At 38.7% G+C, this 27779-nt stretch overlaps 1 protein-coding gene across 5 annotated transcripts in view; it reads right to left on the reverse strand.

The window, feature by feature from the left end:
- The window catches only part of RSU1 (Ras suppressor protein 1), a 106328-nt gene that overhangs the window by 72418 nt on the left and 6131 nt on the right, over positions 1-27779 (reverse strand). For all 5 annotated transcript variants that reach the window (XR_004355985.1, XM_032682478.1, XM_032682501.1 and 2 more), the window contains exons 3-7: positions 20759-20809; positions 6102-6222; positions 2577-2695; positions 1021-1103; positions 635-749 (exon numbers count right to left, since the gene is read on the reverse strand). Coding sequence is in view for 4 of the 5 variants with exons in the window: in XM_032682478.1 (XP_032538369.1) it covers positions 635-749; positions 1021-1103; positions 2577-2695; positions 6102-6222; positions 20759-20809 (489 nt within the window). In the remaining variant the exon portion in view is untranslated. The remainder of the gene's footprint in view (positions 1-634; positions 750-1020; positions 1104-2576; positions 2696-6101; positions 6223-20758; positions 20810-27779) is intronic.

The raw sequence follows: 27779 nt of genomic DNA on the forward strand, positions 1-27779 counted from the left end.
CAATGCAAATTCAGCAAAATCAATACTTGAGTTTCAAATAAAAACTCCAATTTATAGGTTAAAACGAGCCACCTATAACTATTTAAATGGCCAATATCACAAATTCAAAGTATATCAACCTGCTCCACTGCTTTAAGTGAAAGAGCTATCAATTCACTAAGAAACGCAGGTTACTGAAAAACAAAAAATTCTCTAATTTATCTATATTTCACTCTAGTTGATCAAACTTCCATTTTTACAGGAACACTCACTAAAAAATCACTTATGCTGCTGTGCTTTTTGCTTAATATAATTCTGGCTAATCTAAATAGTGTTCTCAAAACCCAGTCAGAGACAAGAATTGTTTTGCAGACCCAATATTTATGACACATTATATAAAGCAAGATGTTATAAACAAATTGTCAGTCAGGTGTATTAATATACAGGAAAAATGTAACGTAAAAAAGTAATAAAACCGAACACTCATCATCTTCCGGCTCCTCCTGTATATCCAGAAGGAGTCAAAAAGTGAGTATTTCTCAAGGAAAAGTAAATATTAGCTTATATAATGACTTAAGCATAATAATTTCAGAAGAAATACAGTGCATCATCATTGTTATTAGAAAAATAAATAAATGATCATCCATAATCTTACCCAGTTCTGGGGGCAGCACAGTAAGACGATTTCCCTGGATATGCAGTTCCTTAAGCTGGGTGAGCTCACCAATTTCTTTAGGCAGTGATATCAGGTCATTGTCTCTAAGACTCAGCTAAGAACAAAAATAAATTCAGTCAGAACAATTTTCGGTTACCATAAAGCAGCTCAAAAGAGAACTCTACTCCCTCTTCCCCCACCATTCTCCTAAATGCTCAATTCTTCCAATTTATTTACAAGTGTCTTCTGGTAAACAAGAAATAGTTCCAGGTGTAGTGGTCTATTGCTGCAAACATAGCCTACCACTCTTCAAATTGACTGGATTCTATTCCTACAAGTGTTGCAAAAGTGAATTGATTTTCCAAGAATTTAGATAAATTACTTACTATCTGCAACTTTGTGAGCTTCCCAATATCTGGCGGCAGGATTTCAAAATCGTTGTCACTTAGATAGAGTGCACGCAGGGTGGCTGCAAATTAAATAGCAATATATAAACAGGGTGGCATATAACCCAACCATTTGAGGTCTAATCAATAAAAAGGAGTCAGGTTTGATTAATAACCCTGACTTGGTGGAAAGCCTTTGACATACCCAGGGCTCACAATAATAACAAGCAGGTCAAACTTAGATTTACTGGCTTATTGTATTGTTGATGAGTTCAAGAAAACACCTATATTCAAAAGGACTAGCACAATTAACAATTTCTGCAATAGTAATCTCTGACAGATTCTGGCATATGGTATGAATGCTCAGATGTCAGAATACAGTCATTACTCTTTATTACCACCGATTCTTATTTATTACATCAATTTGCATCCTAAACAAACATTTTAAAAAAAAAAAAAATCTGAGTTTTTTGGACAAATACACATCTATGTTAAGCTCTACAGAAAGCACAATCTAACACTGGCAAAGAGATCTGAAATTAGAGCAATACAGAAAACTCAAACTGTGTAATTTGTAATTTCCATGCAAAGTCTCTATGAAATTCACTAAAAAAAAGATGACCCAGCACAATCATGTAGCTTGCTATTACTGAATTAGCATACATGCCCGTCTGAAAAACAAATTAAAATGGAGACTCACAAAGAACTATCAGGTGCAGCAGGAAAGAAGGTGGTCAGATCAGCAAAACCTCTCCTCCCCACCAGAGGAGATCCCATTTGTCTTACTCCTCCTCTTTTCATTTCAATAAATGTGACCATTTTTAATAATGCTGACTTAAAACTCTCCTCTGCCAGGTTACAATCAAAACATCCCTCAGACAGCAGCACTCCTTCCTCTCCCCTCACCTGTCACTTTGATGCTGAATGCACTGAACCTGAAGCCACTTCAGCAGAGTACATGGAAAAGATCGGTAAGGTAGCAGAACCACTGAAATCCAGAAAGTGCCAGAATTCAAGTTGCTTAGGCAACCATTTTGCACATATGCATTACAATACCTTTCTTTTAACTTGAGTGTATATTGTTAACATATGCAAAGGTCAGCTTAGGTCTACCATTCCTCTGCCAAGCTTTGTAACCCTAGTGTATGTTTTAACATACTGGACACTTCAACATCGACACGCTGATAAAACTATTTCAGTAACGAACCATCAGGAACACATTTGTTTTCAGACTCAACACACAACAGTTGTGCTGCAAAACTGTTTATTTTCCCCTGAGGCTTGCAACCCTCCATGAAGTTTTAACTGAGTATGGGACCCAAGGAAATATTACTCAGAAGAACTAAGCAAGTCTTCTCATGTCCAAAGGTGTCAGGTGACTGTATATCAGTGATAAATATTGCTGTGCTATGTAGAAGCAGTCAAGACATAAAAAGAAAAACATAAATATCAGAAAAAATTCTGCTGGATTTTGGTCTCCATCAAATAAATTTCAACTGCAGAAAGCAAAGCACCATATCATGAAGATTTGCAAGGTTTATAGAAAAGTTTCTTACTTAGATAGAAGAAGTTTCCTGGTAGGGAATTTTCATTTAAGTTGTTGTAAGTCAAGTCAAGAACTTCTAGAGCTGGTAAAGATCCAAATCCCCTTGGCAAGGTGTTTAGCCTGTTCATGCTGCAGGTAAAGAGGAAAGGAAAAGAACATGACATCAGCATTCACTTCATCTAGTAGGAATAATACAGGCCACAAGACTTGTTTTTGTTTTTTTTTTCCCATAAAAAAATTTAATCTACGTCAAGATTTCCTTTTGTTTTGAAAAGGGGTTGATGCTCTGAGATGCTGAGCAACCCCTTGCAATGCGGATCTTTTTTTATCTTTCACTTCAATAAATATACCCAAACTTAAGCACTCGCAAGGGATTCTGTTTGTTATGTCAACCAGCAGCCACATCTGAAACATACAGCACAAGGAAGAGACCTATCACAGTGCCATGCTCAGCTTAAAAGTGTTCCACAGAGAAAGCTGGTTCTTGTAGATGACTAGCTAAACTACAAATTACCCTTTTGCACATCATCTTGACCATGTGCCATTCTGCCATATACCACATAGTTCTTAACCATGGCACCAAATACAAAGAGGAATACCTCAACTGCACAGTATTTGTGTTCATTGATAACTGCTGCTCAAACCCCTTCTTAAGAACAGCAAATCTGTGTCACCAGATAAGTATTGATGCACACGGAGCATGAAGTAAATAAAATGTCAGTCCTGTGATTGATAAGGCTTAATCTAAATATAGCTCAATCAGCCAGTCTTAAGAGGGTTTAGGATAGCAGTTCCCACTGGCAACAGTCATAACATAAGGAAAACTAAGAGAAGGAAGGGATTTCTCTGATAACCTGGAGCAGACAAGGCACAGAAAACAGTAACTTCTCTCTGACCTCAAAGAGCTTGAACAAGGTGATCCAGAGAGCTGCTGCAATAATGAAGGCAGGCACAGAGCTGGAGATCTCTTCACAGAACCTTACTGTTTGTGTATGAACTAGAGCTCTGCCTGTTTATCATATGAACAGAAAAGAACCACCTGGCAGTTTCGTATTCATACTGTTCCTATTGCATGTACACCAAATATACGCCTTGTGTGTACGGATCCTGCTCTAGTTGTCACCCTGGTTTGAAAGCAGAACAGAGAAGGCAGGCATCTTCAGGAAGAGCCTGTACAGGTAGCCATTGTCAAAAACAGGATTTTATTGTTATGTGATGACTGGAAACAAAGATGACCTTTCAGATGTTATCTCTAAACATATTCTAAATTTTCTCTTTTTGATGCTAAAGTGATAAAGAACAACAGTCACAACTTAAGTCAAGAGGAGATGATATATGAATGTATGAAGCATGATCTAACATTTAAAACTACAAAAAATCCAGTAAACGTACTAACAAATTTGGGTACCCAAAAATAAGAAACACTACACATTCATGGTACCAAAGGTAGGATAAGCACATACACCATTTCTTTCACAAACTCTCATCTTTCCTCTCCCACTTTTGCATAAGCCAGTGCCACCAGAACAAGAACCTGTAGAGATCAGCTCTCTGTAGCTAAACTCCAGATGAACTCATTCTTCCTCCTCATCCCCCATAAGGAGTCCTATCATGGGCATACTCCTACTATTGCTGCGTAGTAGCAATTATTAAAATACAGAAAGCTCCTCTCCCCTATTGCTACTGCAGACTTGTCACTGTTTTAAAACTGTTCTTTACAGCAAACAGGACTAAAAGCAGATCATTAGTGGCCCTGACAGTCTTCCCTTTTTTAACCAAAGAATAGGGTGAGAAGGAATATTCTCCCTTTTGACAACAGGCAGAATGGTATCTATCCTTTGACATGCAAAGCGAACCAGCTCAAAGACCCTGCCCAGCACTATTTGGCCCTGCACAAGTTCAAACACTGAGCTCGTGCCTCAGAAACTGTGCCTCATCTGTCATCCAAATTTTACACTTTTAAGCTTTCAGTGCAGCTGTACACCTTTCCTCTTTCCACTCCACCACTTGACCTTTCCGCAACAAAACTCTCCCAAAAATAATCTCTGCTCTTATTCAAGCTTCCCCTCTCCCCTGGAGGACTGTTCTGAAGCCTTCTAACACATGCCCTGCAGATGACAAAAGGGTTTCTTGGCTGCCTCCTGAAAAACTAGTAGGTCAGAAGAGTTTCCTCTTCACTGACTCCAAGGACCTGCAAAACAGAACCCATTTTGCAGAGCTAAGGCTAGGTGGTAAATCCTGTACCTGGAAGATTATGGGTAAAGAGAGGATTAAGAAGGAAGAGCATTTAATCTATAAGACCTTAGGCCACATGACACATGAGGGTGGCAACTGTGGTTCCAGACCCAAATGTCTTGGCCCTAACATCAAGGTCTTTTGCACTACATTTCTTTTTTCATTAATGAAGACTAGTATTTGAACTATACCAATAATTTTCACTGCTTTAATCCATGGGAAGTGCCCAACTTCTTCCTTCATGTACTGCAACACGTTTATAAATATGGATTTAACCCCCAAAATATATAGAATCCTGATTAATATTTGCTCTGAAAAGCAACTGCGGTTCAAAGAGATATTAAGGAAAGCTAAAGATCTACTATGACCAAATAAAGACCAGGGAAGACAGATCATCATTAAAACATTTACTGGCATTCCAACAGACGCAATTCAATTACCAGTGCTTTACAAAAGTTTCTAAAAGCAGGATACACAGAGCCTAGTGAGAATCAGCTGGTATTCAGAAGAGTTAGAAATGCTTAGTTTAAGGTGTTCAGAAGTTTGACTTTATAAAATACCAACATTCTTTCTATGAGAAGCCTATAGTGCTAAAGCTTATGCTTACCAGTGCTTTTCTAAATAGTTACACTTTAATATGCCAATTTAATTTTAAGAAGGTCCTATGCTTTGTTTTCTTAATTCAAGAAAGTCCTCCACAACTGTAGTTATTATAAAGTATTACCAACTCTACTGGAATATATTATCTGAACACTTAACAGAAACACTCCTGGCTCAAATTCAGTCAATACTAGCTCTTTGAATTAAATGCATACCACATCTAAAGATTTGCTGCTTCTTTTACAGGTTTAATATAAATTAAAATGTCTATAATCCCAGTTTTGGAACCTTGGAATTAAAGTTCTAGATTAATGTGGAATTTTTTTTTTTAAAGCAGAACAGGAAATAAAGCCTGATTCTTCTGCAGCAACTCCAGAAGCAAGAGGCAGTTGCTAGGGAAGTAAAATTCAATAATTGTTCAGTTTGACCTCAGTATGTGATGAATATGAGTTGCTTTGCCTTAAATGTTTATCAGTATACCAGAGTAAGTGCTTGATCACTTCTAAGTATCTGCTTATTCAGAACATTAGCTGAACACTCTGAAGTCGTAATTGCCGAGTTATCCTCACAAACACTTGCAATAAAAAACTTCAATAGCAAAAACAAACTTCAATTGCAAAAAATAAGAAGTTCCAGGTTCAGTTGCAATGACTTTTAATTGCACCTCTATTACAGCAAATTTTTGCATTAAGATACGCACCCAAGGTTCAGATGTTTGAGCTTCTGAAGGCTGCTAATCTGTGTAGGCAGCTCCTCAATCTGGTTGTTGAAAAAGTTGAGCACTTCTATATTTCTCAGGTCTGCGATGTTTGCTGGCACAGCTGTGGGAAAGTTTTCACAGTGAGAGACTGCAATTAGAGCAAGCTACCTAGACTAGAGATGCTCTTCTAGCACCTGGTGTTTGCAGTGACTGCAGTACAAGGAGCATCTCATTGTTACTGCAGTAAAAGCAAAATTTATATTCAAAAAGCCTCCTATCTGGAATTCAAAACTTCAAAAATTACTATCAGAATTGTAAGATATTTTGACTAACAAAGACCACTGCAGAGAGAGAGACAAGGACAACAAATGCTCTTACAGACTAACAAACAGGCACAGGCTGTCATCTCAGTTCATGCAGCACACATAGGTCTCAAAAGAGCAGAGCCTAAGAGACTCGGATCATTTCATGATTTAAGTGGAAAAAAAATGAATGATACAAGTAGTTATACCAAGACAGCAGTTGTACTAAAGGTGTTAAGCAACAAACAAAATAAAACCTCGTTTTTAACAATGCTCCGTTCTGCTTACTGCTTAAATAATCTAGTATCCAAGTTTTTGGTCATTTAAGATACAACAAAATATATAAAAATTAAGTTCAGCCCTAAAAGAAGAACTGTTTAGCCAAGCCTATTTTCGGTTACCTCCCTTGAGTGACAGACTGATCAATACACGCACATGGCTACAGTGGATTACCAACAGATCAATAGCTGCTTGTTATTATCTAGAAATATGACATATAAGGCAGAAGCACAGTATGAATATGCCTGTGCTAATGAGGTTAAAAACCTATTCAGATTTGCATCTTTTCCCCCCGTAAACTTAGTGAGATTAAAGCAGCCAGCTGAGGGGTAAAGGAGGTTGGCAAGTCACCTGCACTGAAGCCTGCACCTGTGTTCAGTATTCACCTTGGTTCAGTCTCAACTTTGACTGCATTAGGAACCTGCAGAGTGCACATCTAAATCATTAGAAGGTTTTACGAGGCCATGATTTTCTTTTATTTGTTGGTATGAAGCAATCTCAGTCTTAAAATGGAGTCAATAATGTTTACAAAGCAGAACATTACAGTATGCCACATTTACTAGATTATAAGTCTGATTACATTGTGAACAATAATGGGATCCCTAAGGAAGACTCTAATTACGTTACATAAATATTACTGTTGAGGGTCATATTCATTGCAGGAGGCTTTTAGCAGACTTTTTTATAAAGTTATTAGGTAAATCTGAATATGTAAAAGACCTCCCTTTGCAGTATTTTCCAACAAGTCCATGCCTATCTGTCATTCAATGATAGTGAGAATTATGTGCCTTCAGAAAGTAAAGAGTAATGCACTACTACTGCTGTTTTAAATTATTCCCTAACACAAGTTAACTGAGGATTTTAATTGACATAATTCAGCTGTTTCCAGTCTCAATATTTCACCAGAACAGTAATTACCAATATTAAAATGTTTTCATTTCAGAAATTAGACTTTATAATTTGACTTTGATGATATGCCATGGACAGGCAAACCATGTTTCTGCTCTTCTCAGATACTATGTTCATGAAGACTAGGAATCAGAAATACTAGCAAATACTAAGTTTTAGCCTAAACAATACAGAGACCAAACACAATTTGCCTGAAGTTATACAATTGAGGCAATTAATAAAAATTTTGTTATGAAGGTTTTGGCCTTTTTGACAGTGTAGGAGGTTACACTCCTCTAAAAAACCCTGCAAATTGGCATCATGAGATGACCCACTGTGGTCTCTTCCAATCTGAACCATTCTGTGATTCTGTGACTCAGGTACTGAGCTACCTTTAACAAACAACAGATTTAGTGGATATATTCTTTCAAATACCAGCTTGTTTCCCCATTCTAGCATAAATTAATTCTTAAGTTTATCTCTCTCTTCTGCCTTAAGCTAGGGGACTGTGGAGAGATAAAGAATCATTTGGAGGAAGAAGGTGAACACTCCTCCTTATTTAAAAAAAAGCAAACAAACAAAAAAAAAACCACAACCAAAAGAAATCCCACAAACCAATCCAAAAAACCCCATGAAACTACACAGAAGAAGATGACATGCAGACATCAAGAAGACAGGAAGAAAACAGCTTCCAGAGATTTGTTCATGAAGATTACATTTGCACTGAAGATCCCACCATCAAAGAGAATCCTAGTTTCAATGAGTTACTACACAGTTGAAGAATCTGAAATTCTACCTGATTATCCCACTTGCAAATACGGGGCAAAACTCAGCTACCACTGGCTAGTTTATCAGAGGTTTTCAATTTGGTTTCTTTTGTCAGGGCACAGGTATGAGTAAGTGTCCCTAGGGAACAACAGGAGCTGTGCCCTTGCACAGCTTCTGATATATCTGTATAATTCCCCCAATACTGTATTTTATGTTGTGAATCACACTTAGGATACTTTATATCATTATTTTCTCCAAGATATACTAAAAGCTGCATGGGTAAGCTATTCAGCAAAGGATTTGAATGAAATACTTCGTGTCTCACTCTGTTAAATTAAAATGAAAAGCCCTAATCCACAATTGTACTTTTTGGTTTGGATGGAGGGCATGGAGCTATTTCGTGAGAAGGAAAACCAGAAAAGTAGGTCAAGACCAGGCTTTTGGTAGGGAAAAGAGAGGACTTTTTTTCTGTAACAGCTTATTTTGTGGTTCAACAATTCAGATTCGTTTGTAATACGAACGAATGCTCTCTTGTATTCAGTGAAAATGAGAAGACTCAAAACTCTCGTACTGCTGAACCTGAAAGTTCAGTACCTTCAGGTCTAAAGATCAGTGGTGGTCAAGCAAGGCTGACTAGTCATATCATGTTCTCTGTTCTGAACTTTACACAACCCAACTACCTTCCCACTGTTACATTGCAAAATTCTTCCCAGATACATAGCAGACTGCCAAATCCCCAGACATTCATATTCTGGCAATACTGAATTCCACTCGAGTCACCTTCTCATGATGAGCTGTGAGAGTGAACTGTCAGCATCCTGGTTCCATTCACCCACATATTTACAGTACGATCCACAGTGTCTTAACAACTCTTCTAAGACCATCTGCTGCCCAGTGTCATTAACAACTCCCCCTCAGCAAATGCTAGTAAAATTTGGCAGCCCCATGCCTTTGTGTTCTCCTGTGAAGCTTCAGTCACATCATACAGCCCCATTCATATTAAGTCACACTTCACAAGACCAGGAGCAGCTTCCATCCCTTTGTTCAATATTGAAAATTGCATACGGTGATTCACTGTGACAGCTCTAGACTTCACCTTGATTTCAAGAGGTTGGCTGACAGTGAAAGACAGGGTCTACAGGCTGCTTACAAGGAATATGAGGACTTTGTTCATGTTTCGGGGAATTAAAACTGGCAACTTGTTATTCTTCAAAGCATTTATAGTCTTTTTTGCCCTGAAGTTAGAGGCAATTCTTTAGACACTAAAACATGTTCTCATCAGAGCAACCTTTCATTCAAGGTGAGTTATTACATTTTATTTCTACATAACCAGCAGGTGTTCAAAAGTTACAAAATTATTTCCAAAACATAGATAAGGAGGACTAAATGCTACTATTTAATGCCTATATAACTCTGCATCTAGAGTATCCTGGATCTAGGCCTTAGTTCTGTTCCCACACTGAGAACCAGACATGATCTTTACAAGAGGTCTGATGTTGCCCTCTGTTGGAGAACAGATACTGGGCTAGAAGGACCTTTCATCCAAGACAACTGCTCTGCAAAGCAACATACTAAGAACATTCAAATCAGTGACAACAGCTTGGAATTAAGTGTCTCAGATGTAACCCTTTCTCATAAAGCAGAAAGTCAAAAGGTTCTCATACCACTACCTAGAATTGACATCCAAATCCAGTTCCTTTTGTATACTCAACCTTTGACAAAGGAGGAAGAACACAGAAAAAGATAAGATAAGAAACGGAGATTTATTATTTCTCTCCAGTTCCACTCTGCCATTCCTTTGTCATTCAGTTAGGTCTCTGTACAGTTGAAAATGCACAGGCTTCAGAAAGTCTTTATTTCTTAAAATAATCTCCAAGATTATTTCTCTTAAAGCATCTGTGAAGTCCTGAAAAACAACAAGGATCCTCGCTACTTTAAAAGTAAACATACTTGGGTGGTTGCAAAATTAAGTCTCCATTTCCTTTCACTTGAAAGATGAAATCTAGTCTGGTGGTTTTTTGTATTTAGTAAGGAACAACATTAAATTAAACATTTCTGAAGACACTCTTGGTAAAAGAGATCCATATCAAAACCTTCTTTACAATTTAAAAATAAAATATAAAACCTTTTAGATAAAGAAGCTCAGATGAAAAAAGTGACAAGAATCAATAAACTACCCAATTGGATAAGTGAAATGATTGAGTAAAAATGTTAGTCTCCATGAGATGAACACATGGTATGTAAACTTCTTTAACCGTTTAATTTATGTTCCAAATAAACACTGTCCCACTGCTGGTTGGAAAAGGGCATTTGTAATACCTTATCATGCATAAAAATGTGCATGAGTAAGGTTGCAATCTCCTTAATAACTATGATCCAAAGGCTATAGAAAACCTCCGATTGAATTCAATGGTTTTTGAAACAGACATCAAGTGAAATAAGAATTTTAATTTTTAAAAATAAGATTAGTTCCTTTGGCATTCACATTCTTAAAAACTTCAGGCTGCACAAACCCTGCTTTTTTTCAGAATGTTTCTTCTACTTAATGAAGTAATTTTGCAGTACCTAGGAACATGATGTTCAGTAGTACTCCAAACCTTTACAGGTTCTAAGGGAATATTTATCCAGAAGAGCTATTTAAATAGCACTACTTGACAGAAAAGAGATTTATAAGACTATGCCAGTTTCTCATTAAATTGTTCCGCTTAAAAGCTGGTCAAGAGTCATACAGAGTAAAGAGAACTCAATACAGACCTTTGAGAGTCCTATCAGTGCACTGTGGATCTCAGGTAAGGTTTTCTTGCCAAGAGCAAAACCCCACTTTTTAAGCCTAAAGTAAAACCTGTGGGCTGTACAATACAATAAACCCAGTTCCACAGATTTGCTAATCCAGTTAGTGTCAGCAGGAACTTTTCATGAGTAAGGATCCCTTAGTGTAAAGGTCATAAAGGTATGAAATGTTACTCACATTTCATGGGGGAGGAAGAATTTAGAATACTAAATATATAATGCATTCTGTGCATCCAATATAACTGTACTCATAGAGCTGGAGTCATGTTTAGATTAATTTGACAAGGGTTCTGTTATACTGAGAGAGAAGCAATCAGCTTCACCAAAATGAAAGAGGAATTAGCTGAGGGAGAACACAACAGTTTTCATTTTAAATATTCATAGGCATGCTGATATCATACTTGGCAGTTAACTGGAGAGAATCCTGATCCCAACTGAAGCATACAGTACTTAATTTACACACTGTGTAGTTCAAGTTTCCCCTTTTGCCCTCCCTCCACTCTTCCAAAGATGGATATTAATCTTCCTCACTCTGAAAACATTAAAAACAAACTTGTCTCCCTAATCTTCAGCTCCTTCCAGAAACCAGCAGGGTTTTTTAATTGCAATTATCCACAGAAGCACCTCAGTTATGAAACTGTTTTTATGAATATGTTTAAATTATACTATAGCTCACTAATGTGCTACTGTGCTAACAAAGCAATTTATCAATAAACAGTTCTAATTTAGAAGCCAGAGAAGTGGCTAAGGAGAAGTGCAGTGAGCACAAGAAAGGCTGAGAGGACACTGGGAATCAAGTGACATCTAGCGAAGACAAAGGACAAATCTGTTCTTCTCTGAGAAGAGAGCTTACGATGAACTTCAGAGATTGAAGAGCAATCTAGAAACCAGCGGTTGAGGTTAGGAAGGTGTTACTAGGTTGAAAATAAATCACGTAACAGCAAAGAACTGAAACCACATCAAAATAACTCACAAAAATCTGATGTTTATTAGCTTTTTTACAGCAGTAAGGAACAGCGCAAATAAGGATGGGTATAAGTATGTGGATATGCCCCTTCATTTCTACAAATAATTTTGAAGAAAATAGAGTATTAGCCAAGTTTTTTGAATTAATGTGACATGAAAATACTGTAGTGGATCACAGCATCTTCAGCTTCAATAATCCTTCTGTGAGGAGTGCACAGTTCAGCCAAGATGCTTTGCTGTCTTATTTTTAAGTCAGAAGGAAAAAAAAACCTCATGCAGTAAACTATGGAAGAGGTTTGAAGTACACCTGTACCCTTGTTACAGGTCAGATTATCTGTATATTTTGATCTTTCAACAGCAGGAAATGGTTAAGATAAATAACTTCTGCAGGACTAAAGAACTTGAGTTGATAGTGTTAAATTTAGAATTATTAGGCATCCACCAAATGCAAACAGTCTCTCTCACTAAATCTCCATGAGTCTCCTTCAGGTGTTTAGGCATGATCTTTTCAGAGTTTTACACTACTGCACAGTTGCCAGCTTTACATAAATCAAACTGTCTGAAGTTCATCCAGCATGTTCACCTTTCCCTCCCTCAATATTCTCTTCACTTCAGTCTATTAAACATGTTGTCTGCAGTTTACAGATGTCCTGAACACCAGGCCTTGAACCAACACCATAGGTTAACCTAAAGGTGAAGGTCACCTTCTCTTACTCAGAAATACTCATGTTGTTGGGTGCTTAGCAAGTGCTTAGTAACAGAATTCTGCTTTCAGCGTATCTAAAGAATGGTTCAAAATTTCAATTTGCATTAATTGGACAGTATTAGCAGCTTACACTTTTTATACCACTGAAATGTTTTTAAGAACTCACACAGGACTATTTTTCACTGCTACTTGGATCAACTGACTCTTCCCCCAGTTCAGCATTGCCGACTGCTGTGCTGACACCGCTTAGCGGGGACACCAGCCTGTCCTCTAAACACACACAGAAGAGGCTGCAGTAAAAGAGCTCACTGCTCAAAACCAAAGTCAGCACATGTGTTCCTTGTTCCAGTCCTCAGAACTGGACATGAATTAAGCTCCTTCCTAGTTTGGGCTCCCTATACCCAGTACTTAAAGCCACAAATTTCAGTCTGTATGGTACAGTCCTCCCTGTGCCTCTGTGTTACCTTCCCCCAGGCTTCAGCTGACTATACATTTCATTTCCAGCTACGGGAGATATTGAGTCAAGAGCAACAGTTACCACATTGCCCATCATCACATAAGGATCAGGAAATTATTTCACCCCAAGGGTTATGTCACAAGACATCAATGGAAAAAGTAAGAGGCCAGATGGTGAGTGGTCTGAAGGGAAAAGCTGTGTCATTATCCGCTTCGACACACCTGACTACTAAAAGAACAAAAAGAATACACAGGAAATAAAGTACAAAACCAAGTATACCAAACTAAATCCAGTTTCCTCTCAATCTAGACCAAATCTACCTTCTTATCTCTGTGCTTCCATATTAGTATCAAAAAATTCCACTTGGCTTGTTAAACAGTAAATTCTGTAATACAAAATTAAGCTCTTTAACAACGTGAGTTCCCTTTTGCACCAGGCACTAGTTTTGAAAATGCTAATTTCAAAATAGTCTGGATCTGGGCAAGAGGATTTCCAACCATTTTCCATTACAATCTGTACATACACATGGAGAATTTATATGGGACAAAAAATTACAGTTAATTTAAGCCACTGGGAAATAAGTGAAGACACAAGAAATTTGTACTAACGTCATAAAACATCGAGACTAAAAAAAAGGAGTTAATATATTTGCAGATGTCTTTTAATAAGAGAAGAACAACAGCTTCTGAAGCACTCTGTTAAAAGCAAGTGATTTCTGTCTATATTTTTAGTATTGACGTTTTACTTACAATGCAAAACTGACTCTGTTGCCATACAGCACAAACTTGACAATTTAATTTATATATAAATTGGGTAGTTTCAGCATGCACCCTTATACCATTACAGCACAAAACTCTTTCATAAATTATTCTGTTTCATTCTCCCAAAGCTTCCTAAAACCAAAATTTTTATTATTTAAAGATAAAATGCTCTACCATCTGTACTTTCTCAGAACCAAAGGTCTGGGTTTTTTTTCAGGAAGGAAAAAAGTTAACATTTTTGCAGAACTCAGATATCACAAATTTAGTAAGGTATATGTAGAGGAATCTCCTTTTCCCTCCTTCTCATGTCTCCCTTTGCACTTCATTCCTAAAGATATTTCCCTTTAGAGACCCCTGCATCAGAAATATAAAGTAAAACTAAATCAAAATATGTAACAAAAATAAAAGGCTTGCTGTCAATTTAAAGCATCACTCCCAGGCACTGCTGATAGGCCACTGTCAGGCACAAGTTCCTGTGCTTTGGACACAACCCTAGTCTCACCACACAGACAGCTTACTTGCACCATTTTGGGGCGTATCATGCCAGTACAACAGCACAGAATGACTTATCAGATGGAAGCAGAGGCAGAAGCAAAGTAGAGGAGACTACAAGAAGCAACAAAGAGTAAAGAATATACAGTCATCTAGTTTCTTCCAGAGGTCAGCAAGTTTGCTATATAAATAACCTGATACCAGGCAAGATGCAAAGTGTCAGACAATACCAGTGGGAAACACCCTAACACGTTTCAGCAGACTGGAGAAGACAGAGCAGCTAGACTGGGAAGGAATTCAGGACAGACAGATGCAGTGTTGCTTTGTCTCTGGAATACCTCCCATACACCCAGGTATCCACTACAGCCAGAAAGGTGACTCAGAAAGGAGACGTCCTAATATAAAAATGAAACCAAGAGATTTTAGCAGCATGTTAAATAAGACCCAGGACACAGTCAAGAGGGTTAGCAGCAATGAACTGACAAGCTTCTGTACTGGTTACATACAGAGCGCAAAACAATTTAGAAGATGGCAGAGAAAAGAAGCAGTAAGTCGTGTGAGCACAAAAAAAAAAAGTAAAGTTTTGAACTGCTCTGCTGGAAGAAGACAAAATGCAAAAGGATGATAAAGGGTGACTACATGGCTGTCAAAGGAACATGATCAATGAGACACAGGTATTCTGACAGGATCAGAAAGTGAACTCCAAAAATTCAGGAGTAGAAATGGGAACCAGCAACAAAAAACTATTGAGTCACCTCACAAAAAGGAAAGGACTAAAGATGAATAAAGGATTACATGAGAATCATGTGAAAAGCAATAGAAAGTGCACAGAACAGCACAAGACATCAGCTCTGGAAAAAAAAGGAGGACAGAGAACACGACATTAGGTAACATAGGAGAGGTCTGATGAAAAAATAGTTGTTCCAGATCTCCCATCATTTAGACATTTGATAATAGTGGGTAAGGAATCAGAGCACGAGAGCCAAAGGATAGAAAAGTTATCAGGCATGACCTCTGAATAGCAGGAAACTACTGAGAAAATTTAAAGGCAGCACAAAATTACGGTGAAACCAGTGAGCACAGACCACCTGAGGTTAAGGAGACTGAGCAGAACAGTAAAAACTTAAGTTACTGTGCACCACCACCTACCAGGCAGGATGAAGAGCTACCAGGAGCACAAGTTTCTTCCCAGGAAACAAACCGCTAAAAGTATTCAAACAGTGACCTCTAATGGACAAACCATACAGTACTGGTACTTCACTGGCAGCAGGAACACTCCAGGTACAAGCAGATAATGACACAAAAGCTAGAATCCCCGAATAGATTTCTCCAAGTGATTACAAGGTCAATTAATCACTGCTGGTAGGTAAGGCAAATAATTGTTAGTGTAGTTACAATTCATCAAAAACTTACTGCACATCCCAAAATAAGTGAAAATAAAACACGACAAGCTGGCAGTGTAATAGTTGCACTCATATTGATGATGACCAGCACTACCTGCTGTCAATGCTGAAGTAACCTTTAACATCCCAACTTGCTTTCCAGTCACATCTTCCCCTCTGTGCCCTCCTGGGGGGGGGGGCCTGGTTAACCTGAGCTTCTGAAAGCTCTTCAAGCATACTTCCTATTCACGATGTAGTACATGGATTTTAATTGTCAAAACTTCATCAGCACACCAAGTAAAAATTCCACATCCTATATTAAAGTGTGAAATTTTGTATATGCTTTCAGTAGCTGCAGACTAATGTTGAGCTAGCCCAGCTCTCTAAAGTCTAGAATGTTCAGTACCACTTCACACTTAATGGCAAAATAGGACACAAAAGCTGGTCTGCTAGGAAAAAATACATCAGGCAAGGCATAATCCACATTTTTTATGCTCTAACAGTTCCCTTTATAAATGGAAGTTTCTCTGTTGCTAATTCTACTCCAATTATTGTTCACTTACAAATGTAGTGGCAACAAGGGGACCCAAAGTTGAAACCTAATCTGCTCTGCTGACTTCAGCCTCCAAAGGCACTTTTTTCCAGTCTAAGGTAGCCATTTATTGCTCTAGCACAACCAATTTATAAAGAAAAAAATCACAAACCCTAAGCCCTCAAGACAATGTGATACACTGCTTGAAATAATATGGGGGCAAGACCTAGAGTAGAACAGACAGATAAACCTGGTGTGATATCCCTTCCTCTCCCTGATCTGGCCTTCCCAGAATATCAGTATTCTGCAATTCCCAACCTGTTCCCCAGAACCATTATGAAACCACACAGACCCCTTCTAGCTGAAGGGTTCTGAACAAAGTAGGACCAAGTTTGATTTCAAGAACTTCTGTGACAAATTCCTTGACACGGGACTGGCACAGCCACTCCATGGAACAGCAACACAAGAGGAATCATGCCACCTGGCTCTTTATTTTGATGATAGCCAATGGGTAAACAGACCCCTGGGTCAGGATCAGACAACCTATGCAGGCTAAGACTGTCTTGAATTTTGCTTCTCAGCTGTATACTGGATAGAAGGCTTTAAATCACTAAATGATGTAACAAAAACCTCCCAGTACAACATACAGAGACACTGGGCCACAAGTCTTACATTATGTTAAAAAAAGCACACATATTCACTATCTCCCTCCACTTTCAGCTGGATTTTCGCAGAGACTCCACAGCAGAGTCATGACAGGTTTGTCACTTATGCAGCAACTGGTTCAAAAAGACTGCAGAATTGCAGCTATTTATCTTTCCCCAGAGTTTTGCTTCTGATTTTGAAGCACAGAAAGTTCTCACCAAGCAGGAAAGGACAGACTCAAAAGGCACCGAGAGCAAAAGCCAATTCAAGACTCCTCCATTAGCACAGCACCAGATAGCTGAAAAAAAATTCAGCCTAATATGCTCCAGAAAAAATCAATGTGGACTGGAGTACATCTGATAGTGAATGATTTAGACACATACATGCAGTAAGAAGGCCACACTACAAATATTAACAAATCCATACCACAAAAGTATTCTGAGCAGTATGATGGATTTAACAGTGCAAACTCCTCATACCTGCTAACGAAACTTAACTTACTTTTAATAGTTCTCTGGCAAAAATATGAAGTATGTTTACATAAAATATGCATATCCAGCTTTTACCCGTATCTATTCTTCCAGATAGACATATTTACTCTAAACAGCAAAAAAAAAAAAAAAAAAAAGGCAAGCAGAACACTCATTTAAATGGCAGAAAACTAGTAGAAGATGCTAATATGACCTTAGTGTAGCATGTCAAGTGTCACTGCCATCAGCTTCCTAGTCATTTTAAGAACAATCTGCTAAGACAATTAATTACATAGCTTAAAAGATTAGGTCAACAGTGTCAAATATGAGAATATGAACTTGAAATTTAGCCTTTTAAAAATGTGTGCTGTCTATTTAAGTGTCAACATCCATTTGTGAAATAAGTTTCAGACTCAATGAGTTACTTCTCAGGAAAAGCAGTGGTCTTACCTTCCCATAAAAGAAACCCAAACACAGCAATTAGAAAGGCTGACAGAATTCCTTGGCTGAGAGAACCCATATATTTGTAGTCTGCTGATCTAATGGCTACTTTAGAAGAAAGCAGTAATTAAAGGCTGAGATTTAATATAACACAAATTTATAACAGTGGCAGTCCGTAAACTGGTATTTTGAAAACTTAAACCACTTTAAAGAAAGAGTATACTCTGGATTTTTCTTGAATAGTTAAAGTAAACCTAAACACATCCTTCTTGGACACCCCTTATTACCATATCTTTCCAAGTCAGGTCTACAGCTAAGACGCATAGCTGGTCATAGGTCAGTTACTTAGCTTTTCATTCTGGTGCTCATGCTGAAGAATGTAACCCCTCCCCAAGCTCAGATCTGACCAAGCCAAGTTTGCCTTGATTCGAGTCTCTGTGCAGGAGTTTCAGCCTGTCTCCTATTCCTCAAAGCAAGGCAGATACCTACTACCTGCCCAGCCAGTTGTGTGTTCAGCTGAAATTATCCTTTAGATACGTTTAAGATTTGTAAGGTGTCATGTGGAAGAGATGATTCAGTTTGTTAGATGTCAACAGTTGTAGGAATTCTACAATCCCAGAGAAAGAATAGTCAAGATTACAAACAGTAACACTTACAACTCATTTCATCCTCACGCCAGATAAGCAGCTACTCAGACAGAGATACCAGAGCATCAGAGAGAAGTTTTGCCTGGCAGCACCAGGTACCCAACTGTGGGTGAGCTGTCAGACCACAAGCATTAGACAGAGGTGTGCAGAATGAACTGTTATCTCAAAGTGCCCACAACCCTCCCAAGTCTGTAGAGAAAGCTGAAGTGGTTGGATCAAATTAACTGCCTGACTTTCAAGCAACTCAAGTTCAGACAGGCATCTCCTTGCAGTACCTGAGAGAACACAGAAGCCACCAGCTGGGTGGCCCCGCAGCCCAACTCCATCAGTGGTTTATAACAGATGCCAGACAGCAAAACGCTCAAAGAAAATTTACCACAATCTTTCTCAAAACATTCTCCCAGCTTCCAGCTATTTGTAACTTCATGACCTTCTAAACCAGTGATAGAACTGCATGTTTAGTAGTGATGATTAGGATTTTTCCTGCCTCGATTTGCCCATCAATTTACCCATCAGTCATCATTTACCTGATAGATGGTAGGAAACTGTTGGTCACATTTATAATTAAGTTGAGATTCTTTGAAAACTACCATAGGGACAAAAACAAATAGCAATACGCCAATCTAGAGGACACTACACAACTAGAAGCAAGGCACAGAATAACTAAGTCATACTTCTTACAGCCATTCAGTCCCCATAGTTTCATCTATTTACTGCTACAAACCCTTTAAGCTACACATAAGTACCCAATAAACTGCATCCAGATAAGTGTTTAAGTACTAGAATCTAAGAATATTTACATTTTTCCTCATGCTTAATCCTCTGCAAATGCTCAGAGCCTTTAGTGAAATTTTTGCATTAATTCATATGTTTTAAATAACACTACCTTACTACCTTCCAGTTCATGCAGCAAGTATTGCAAGAGTTCAATAGGTTGGGTGTTAATGGATTGTTTTTTGGGGGGGGGTTGTTTGTGGTTTTTTAAATCTATCTCAATTTGTAAGGATTTCCTTGGGTACATGCTAAAGCACCTAACCAGTCCTCTCGTCAACACAAACCCATTTTGGTGGTTCCATTCCCCTCCCCATTTCATACACTCTTCAGTTGAGTTCCAAAACAGAAGGACTGGTTGAGAGAGAAATCCACTGGCATGTGCAGAGAGCACACAACGACAAGAACATCAACAAAACCAACACTTCTCTTTAGAAGATGCAGCAACAATATGAGACAAAATTCACTGCTTGAATTTCAGCAACCAAGAAGCAGGAATGTTTCAACAAGACACTGATGGATAAACCTGAAGCATTCTACTACCAAAAGCCCCAAACAAAACAACCCCCCCAAAAAGTCCCCACAAAACCAAAAAAAAACCCCAAAACAAAACACAGAAAAACAAACCAAAAAAAACCCAACAACAAACCAAAAAACCCCCAAAACCCACAAACACTTCTGCCTTGCAAAAGTCAGCCTGATATCTGCCTCCACCAAGTTACATTTCATGTTTACATTGCTCTCATTACATGTTATTTACCAACACCTCACTTAAAGGTTTCTTCACTGTGGGAAGCAGGATTCACAAGGTAATAACTGAAGGCGGTGTGTGCAGTACAAGCAAGAGGAAACTTACACTCAGAAGATTTTTTTTTTTTGACAGAAGTATGCTGCTTGACTCCCATGCCTGATGCTTACATTCAGTTGGCTTTGCTCACATATGTTTGGTTATAGACATAATGCAGTGGAGCTGTAATCTGTTTTGCTTCAGTCAAATTAATTATCACTAAAATGCAAACTCTATCATTTCTGGTACAGTTAAAAATTTCAGAAGTCCTCATCTAAACATAAGGACTTTGGAGCCATGGTAGGAAATGGATTTCTGGCTGAACTGGTAACAAGACTGAGAATTCCAGATCTTCCAGTACACTGCAGATCTGTACTGAAGATGAAAAGGCACGTTGAACATGGCTGCTAAGTCACATCCTCAGTCTCTTTATTTTTAATGAAGTGCTAAACCAAGAAGTACTTTTAACAGTGACATTGTGTCCTATTACAAAAAAAAAAAAAATCAAACTAACAGTGTCACCTTTTCAACTCAACTGCCTGTAATGAAGTCTAAATACAGGAATATACTTACATGTAAGCTTGTTGTGACTCAGAACCAGCTGTGTGATATGAGACAATGTAACTGCAAATAAAGAGAGAAAGGAATTAGTTTATGGACATGGCAACTGAGAGCTTGCATCTATTCCAGCTGAAAATAAAATAGGAAAGTTATTCTCTCCACTCCAGTAACTTCAGATTCATGTGCACTGTCACAACAAACAAGACAAACTCAAGACTAAAGGACACATCCAGCTACTCCTCTGTCCCCACTTCTGTTACTGCATCAAACACGACTTGGAGAGCTTCTACTCACTGATACAGCAGCCCCTTTCAGTAACCCTTGAAAAAGCTCATGACATAACACAGGCAATTATAACCTGTTAGCAGAATGAAAGCAGTCACTCACAGGCACCATCAGATCAGAAAGTTCAGTGCAAAAAAAGAAAGCATCACCACAGTTCCCTATGCAATTGCAGGTTGTAGAGGATGGAAAGGCAGGGAGGAGAAAGGAAGAAACACTGTATCCATCCTAAATTTCTACTAAAATATGAGCACTTTAAGTACTGCCTGCACCACCTCACAATATAGAACAGGAGGACAGGGAAAGAAGCCCATAGAAAGTCTGTAAATATTGCAGGAAAGCCAGCACTAAAGGGCAGACAAAAGCAGCAGCCTCCACAAAGAGCTTTAGGCTTTAAAAGGCATGATGTAACTACAGTGGCAAAAAAGACCCACACCAACTCACCTCCATACTAAAGAGTCAGTATCTTGCCACAAGTACTATGATAACTGGGCTCTGAGCAGGTGGGACCCTGCATCACTGCTGCCCAAAGGTCCCCCAACACCCACACTGCCCAAAGGTCCCCCAACCCCACACTGCCCAAAGGTCCCCCAACCCCACACTGCCCAAAGGTCCCCCAACCCCACACTGAAGTGCAGGGACTGGGATGTCAAATTGGGCAGTCAGGCACAGAGCGGATTCTAAAAGAACTTCTGCACTATTTCTTTTTTCCCTTTTTAGTTGATGGTTCCTATGGTTTATTAGAGCAGAACAAAGACCGAAGGTGTCACCACACTTCTGTGGCCTTAACTAGTTCACTCCAGTTTTGCAGAGCTCTGCCAGCTTCACAGAAGAATCCAAAATTCAGACAATCTGTTCTTTACTTTGTCAGAATCCATAATGAACTTCATTACATTAAGACCATCAATCCCCACCAAGTGCCTTTTAATAAGCAGTTAGAATGACTTGAGAAACTACATGAGGAAAGCTCAAATTTAGTTCATATAACCACCAATATGATAGGACTTTCTTAACTCTTTTCTGCTCATGAACTACCTCTTCCATGAGGATATGACTTCTATGAATGATTATTTGTTAAGGCTACACATGTCCAAGGTATCAAAATAAAAGAAACTTTTCAAGGTAGTGACAGGAAATGGTAATGTCTTCCCCTCCCCACGCTCCACTAAGTGAAACACGCATTATAAGAATACAAATCAGAATGACAACTCACATGGACTAAAAAAAGGGCTGAGGATTTGCTGTTTCTGTGCTCAAGATGTAATTCAATATTTAAAAAAAAGCATGCCAAATAATATTTAACTCATACAAGAAGCCAGTTTATAAGGAGACATCACTCGCATGCAACTTATTTGCACCACAGAAGTATAAAGTCACCGAACTGCCCCAAATGCTAGACAGCAGCACACATGCAAATACCTGCTCTGGATCACCTACAAACTGAACAAAGAAAATTAAGTATTTACTACTAGAAAACAGAGATTGACCCTGATTAATCCACGTGTCCATGGTGAACCTTTCCTGCCACGATTTCATCATGCCTATACATAGGAAGTGTGGATGCCTACTCAAGGGCAATAAAGCTTTGGGGATGCAGACCTTGGTCTTCTGAACATCAAACTCCTCATGAATTTAAATACCATAATAAGTTTGGTGCCTATTTAGTTTTAAAAGGTAAGCCTGCTGACTACACCATCAAGCCATGTGCACTGCTGGCCTTTAACAACACCGGCTTACAAGCATTATTCTCACTATTCCCTCTCCTTTTCTGTCACATTACTTATTCTTCAACCGAGACTATTTTCAGAAAGGCTTCTTCTCACATACCTATACAAAATAGAACAAAGTCCATGTCAAAAATTTCAGGGCCAAATCTCTAGACATTTCAGTCTGGACCTTATTGTCTAAATTCGACTGAAGCCTAGACATCTTGTCTGAAACTCCACTATCTCAGTCCATCCTGATGGACAAAGAATCTCATTGCATCTTTGACCAGCAACAACAGGCCAACATCCCCCAAAGGAACAAAGAGGGCTACATTCCAACACTATTTGGAAAAGAGCAAAGGTTTAGGTGTCTGTGCTCTGGACTACCTCCAGCAGCAATTTAGACATATCCAGACAGAAAGATTCTTCAGTCTTGAAAGGTTCAAAGCTACTACCAGTTCAGAGATAGATTTACAAGCATTTTAAGAAAGGGAGCCTAGACAGAGAGTGGCACTTGATCACTCCTCACATGAAGGGACATTTGCTCACTTACATTAAACTCTCCTATGTGAAACAACCAGCCCCTGCAAATAACATGGTTTTCCATACTCCGCCACACACCTACTCCTGTGAAAAGGACTATGTTGTGGGAACAGCTGACTGTGGTTTTCCTCATCCTGTATACAAAGCCAATCCTGCAGGACAACTAAACTACAAACTCTGATAATAATGACATGTATCTTAAGAAACTAATTAACCTCCTGAGTAACATCTAGAATGCTGAGGGGGTCTGGTGGGGCCATTTGGTTTGGATGCACACAGCCCAGGTAAGCCTAACTAGCAGGACATGCTAAGATCACTCAACAGGTCAGACGATTCAGCCTGAGTACCAGTCTCCTGAGAATGGAAGGGAACAGAGATTCCCACAGGGAATTGCTATGGCCTCTCTATGATGCCACTGGAGGAGCTCCTGGCCATTGCCTTGATAACATTACAGTCATTAGAACACAGGCAATAAGTTATTGTGATTTCAAGAATGCACCAGATATTCACACAGAAGTTTGAGAGTCAGGATAATACCTACTGCCAGTTTTACTTGCACAGTAATTACAAATTCTCATTAAGGTCCCTGTCCCACTATTGCTTCAAAACAGAACAAATCAAAGGAAGAATATTTAGGCTCTTCCCTTTTGGCCCTAGCATCATGCCTTTTTATATACTGCTGCCATGCACTGCAAGCTACCTTTACATAAAGTATCTGGATGACACTACTCAACCTATTTTTTTTTATAAAAGGAAAGAATAAACAAACAAAAAAACTCCATCTCCCTGCCAAAAAAAAAAAAATCAACAAAAACGCAACTAAACCCAGGGTAAAATAAATTACAAAAAAAAACCCCAAAAAACACCCACAAAACAGGAAGACCCCAGCAACCTTGGCTGCACCAAGATAAGGCATTGTCCTGTCCACTGGAGGAAGTTAATGCAGGATGAGCATTTCAGTATTGTTACAGTAGCTTGCCTCTTCATCTTCTGTGCTTTGGTATTTTAGAAATGAACAATTATATCAACACTAACTTTCTGATAAATAATTCTAGGCATGTTAATTCCTACCACACAAGCATGTACTTTATGCAAAATATGAATATCTTACAGATGGAACGATAACGAGAGCAAATTAACACTTACAGAGTAAATCTCCCTGACAACAGAGCAGATGCCTCAAGTTATTTGGGCAAAATAATTCCTTAATGCGTAGCTTCTTCATATCAGCTCTTAAAAGGACACTTACATTAGACTGGTCCATACTCCCACAAACAATTCCATGGCTGTTGATGGCTGTTCAAAGTTCTACCAATAAGTGCCTCTAACCACTTGCTAGGCTAGGGGAAGGGCACATAATTCTTTATGTGCTGAATTTGCTTGCTCACCCTACAGGGTGCCTATTGGCGTTCTCTACCGTTACCCGTCCATAGTGGGTGCCTTATAACCAAAGGTCCATCTATTTATGCCATAATATGAAATAAAAAAAAAACAAACCAACCACCACAGAACACTTCCACAGGGCAAGATATTTTTTTAATACTATTTGTGTATGCAGGATGCACAACTATAGTGCGTATATGTGCTCACAAATGGTTATAACATCTCTTTATTATATGCTGGAATAAGAACAGTCTTTAATGCTTGAAACTGTTTTACGTGGTCTTTGAATTAATATGACAAGCTAAAGCACAGAACATTCAGATCAAGGGAGTATTTCTGTCTCAACTGAAATCTCCTTCCTACAGAACTTCTCTGAAAAGAGCTTTCTTGTATTACAATTCTGAAAGCATGAAAAATTTAGGTGCTCTAAAAGCCTGTAACACAATTCTAGTTTGTACTTTAAGTCATTAGAAGGCAACATGGAAGTACCTGGATTGAGGGACATTCCAAAATAGAACTCTATTTCTAATGATATTAATGAATCCTGAGCAAGGAGTGGCTAAGGAACTAATGAACTTTTCTTGGGAATCTGAATGCCACATTATAATAAGCTGGTAACTCCACTCTGCTAACACAAAACTGGGAAGAGATGTAAAGGTTGCCAAGATGTAAAGGTCTAAGCTAGCTTAAGACAGCTTCAGATACCAAGTGTCAATCTCTTTTCAGATAGAAGTATTGCATCTTGATTTGGAAAGAGACATTGGTATTTGACAGAGGCAAATGTTGTCTGTTTTGTATCTCCCACAGCTGCTACAGAGGGTGGAAGTCAAGGCAAAAGAAAATACAAGTGGTGACTGCCTTGTACTGTAGCAAGTAATTCATTAGACTGAAAGAGAAGCCAGAAGAGAATTGTATCCAAGCCCTTTGCTCCTCTCTGCCCCCATAAAACACCAGTTTTCTATGTCACATTTTGTGGTTTTTTGGTTTTTTTTTTAAACCACACATGACAAGAATAGGTCTACACCTAAGGAGAAGGACACTAAACGATGTTGCATGGTACCACTGCTTCCAAATCTTTGTGCTTTGCAGTAACTCTAAGTGAATTAAGTTAAGAAAGCTTAAATACAAGTCATTAGTCACCCTGCAGCAAGTACTCAGATATGCAGTGGGGCAAGGCTTGTTCCTTTCCTTGAAGAGTAAGGACTACAGCGAGCAGCTTACCTTTAGGAGTTACTGGCCCCCGTGGTAGGGGTATTTACCATCACTAAATAATTACATGAGACAAAATCTTTATCAGGGGTTATTGAACCCAGTAACTTAGGCATATCCTCCAATTACCAAGTCTTTAAACCTCAATAGCGAAAATGTTCCCTCCAATCATAGTCTAAACTTATGCTTATCTCTGAACCTCTATAGTAGCCCTTCTAAAAGACAAAATGCTGTGAAAGAACAGTTGTTGGGCATGAACAGTGATGGTTGCTTTTAACAAAGATCTTTTATTTTGTGAAAAAAAATAATTTAAAAAGTTGTGAAAAGCCAAGCTTTAACACTGCCCTGGAAAGATACCCAACACACCAAGAAAGGAATGGTACCAGGTCAGACTCATGTAGCTTCCATGCCACTTCTGAGAGCCAGAGACAGCCAAAATACCAGCCTATACTAGAAAAGACTTACCCATTCAGAGTCAGATGACAGGATTTGAAAACAACACATTTAACATTTTCTCAAACCTTACCAAAATTCCGAGGTAATACCTATTCATTGCCTTTTTAAAGGTATATCTGGCAGAAGGTATTCCTCATCCAGAAAGCGAATATCTTGACTATAAAAACAAACAAAAAACCAAAACCAAACCAAACAAACACTAAAAAACCAAACCGAAATAAAAACCCTGTCAGGGAGCAAAGTAACTGAATAATAAATTAACTTAACAGAAACCAGTCATTTCCTCCTTTCCTAACTTTCATCTCAAATTGGAGAAGGGCCCAAATCCCCAAATCCCCCATGCTAGATCAAGTCACTCAGTGTGCACCAGGAGTATCTGCACACAGACTTCTCTGATGCAGTGCAGCCTAACCAGGGTATCACAAAGTCTACATTTCAGGTAGGGAGCTCCCTGTCAAAGACACCTCAGATGCTTAATTAGCAGCCTGGTATCAAGGACCATCCATGGACCACAGTGTCCCACCTTGTGGTCCTTGGCTCTGCCTGAAAAAACAAACCCAAAACAGTCTTTGCCACAAGAAAAGCTTGTTTTCTTTTTAGCATTGCCAACATGCTCAACATTATCTTTTTTCCCTACCTAAAGATCAAAGCTGACTAATTAATTATGTGTTTAGTGTTGATAACAGGTGCCAAGCCTATTAACAAAACCAACTGTTACAAGTACTCTGTTGCTGCCCCACACACTCATCATCTATTGCTACCTGACAGGTATAAATATAGTTCTGAAAACTGATCTGTAGTTAATGTGAGCTAACACTACTTTGCCTCAAAGAACTGCCCATCAATAGAAATACAGTGAAGCTTTTATTTAATGTGGTTCACATGTACAGTCTTTACAACATCATCTTCCCAAAATCCCACACGCAACCCAGACAGAGGAAAAGAATAGCACATGATGAAGACTTCAGTACAGAACCTAGTTCTGTTAAACTGGACTTAAGACTTCATCTTTTACTGATGTGACTGCAGGTACCTTGGTGTGTTCCTGACTCTGCAGGTAATGGCAAACTGGTAGCGAGCTATACTCATGTCCATCTTATAAGAGTATGTACATTTGCTCCTGGCTGCTATCAAATTTAACCAAACATGGTAAAGAGGTAAACCCAGGATAGTTACAATTTTAAGTACCTGGGTTGGTTGAGATTTTGCTTTTTGTCTCACACTTCCTGCATTCAGGAAAATTTCAGACTGTGGCACACTACAACCAATCACAACTTTAACTCCCTGCATATTGGCTGTGCCATAACATCATGTGCATTTTTAGAAAAGCAAAAGCAAGGGAAAGGCACCTGACTCTTCATTTATGTGTTCTCCAGAACTGTGACAGCATGCTGTTATTGGTATCCTGCATCTGATGTAAATTAACCACAGTAAATGCAACATACCAGCAGCAA

The sequence above is a fragment of the Chiroxiphia lanceolata genome, chromosome 1, assembly GCF_009829145.1.
Source record: "Chiroxiphia lanceolata isolate bChiLan1 chromosome 1, bChiLan1.pri, whole genome shotgun sequence".
NCBI lineage: Eukaryota > Metazoa > Chordata > Aves > Passeriformes > Pipridae > Chiroxiphia > Chiroxiphia lanceolata.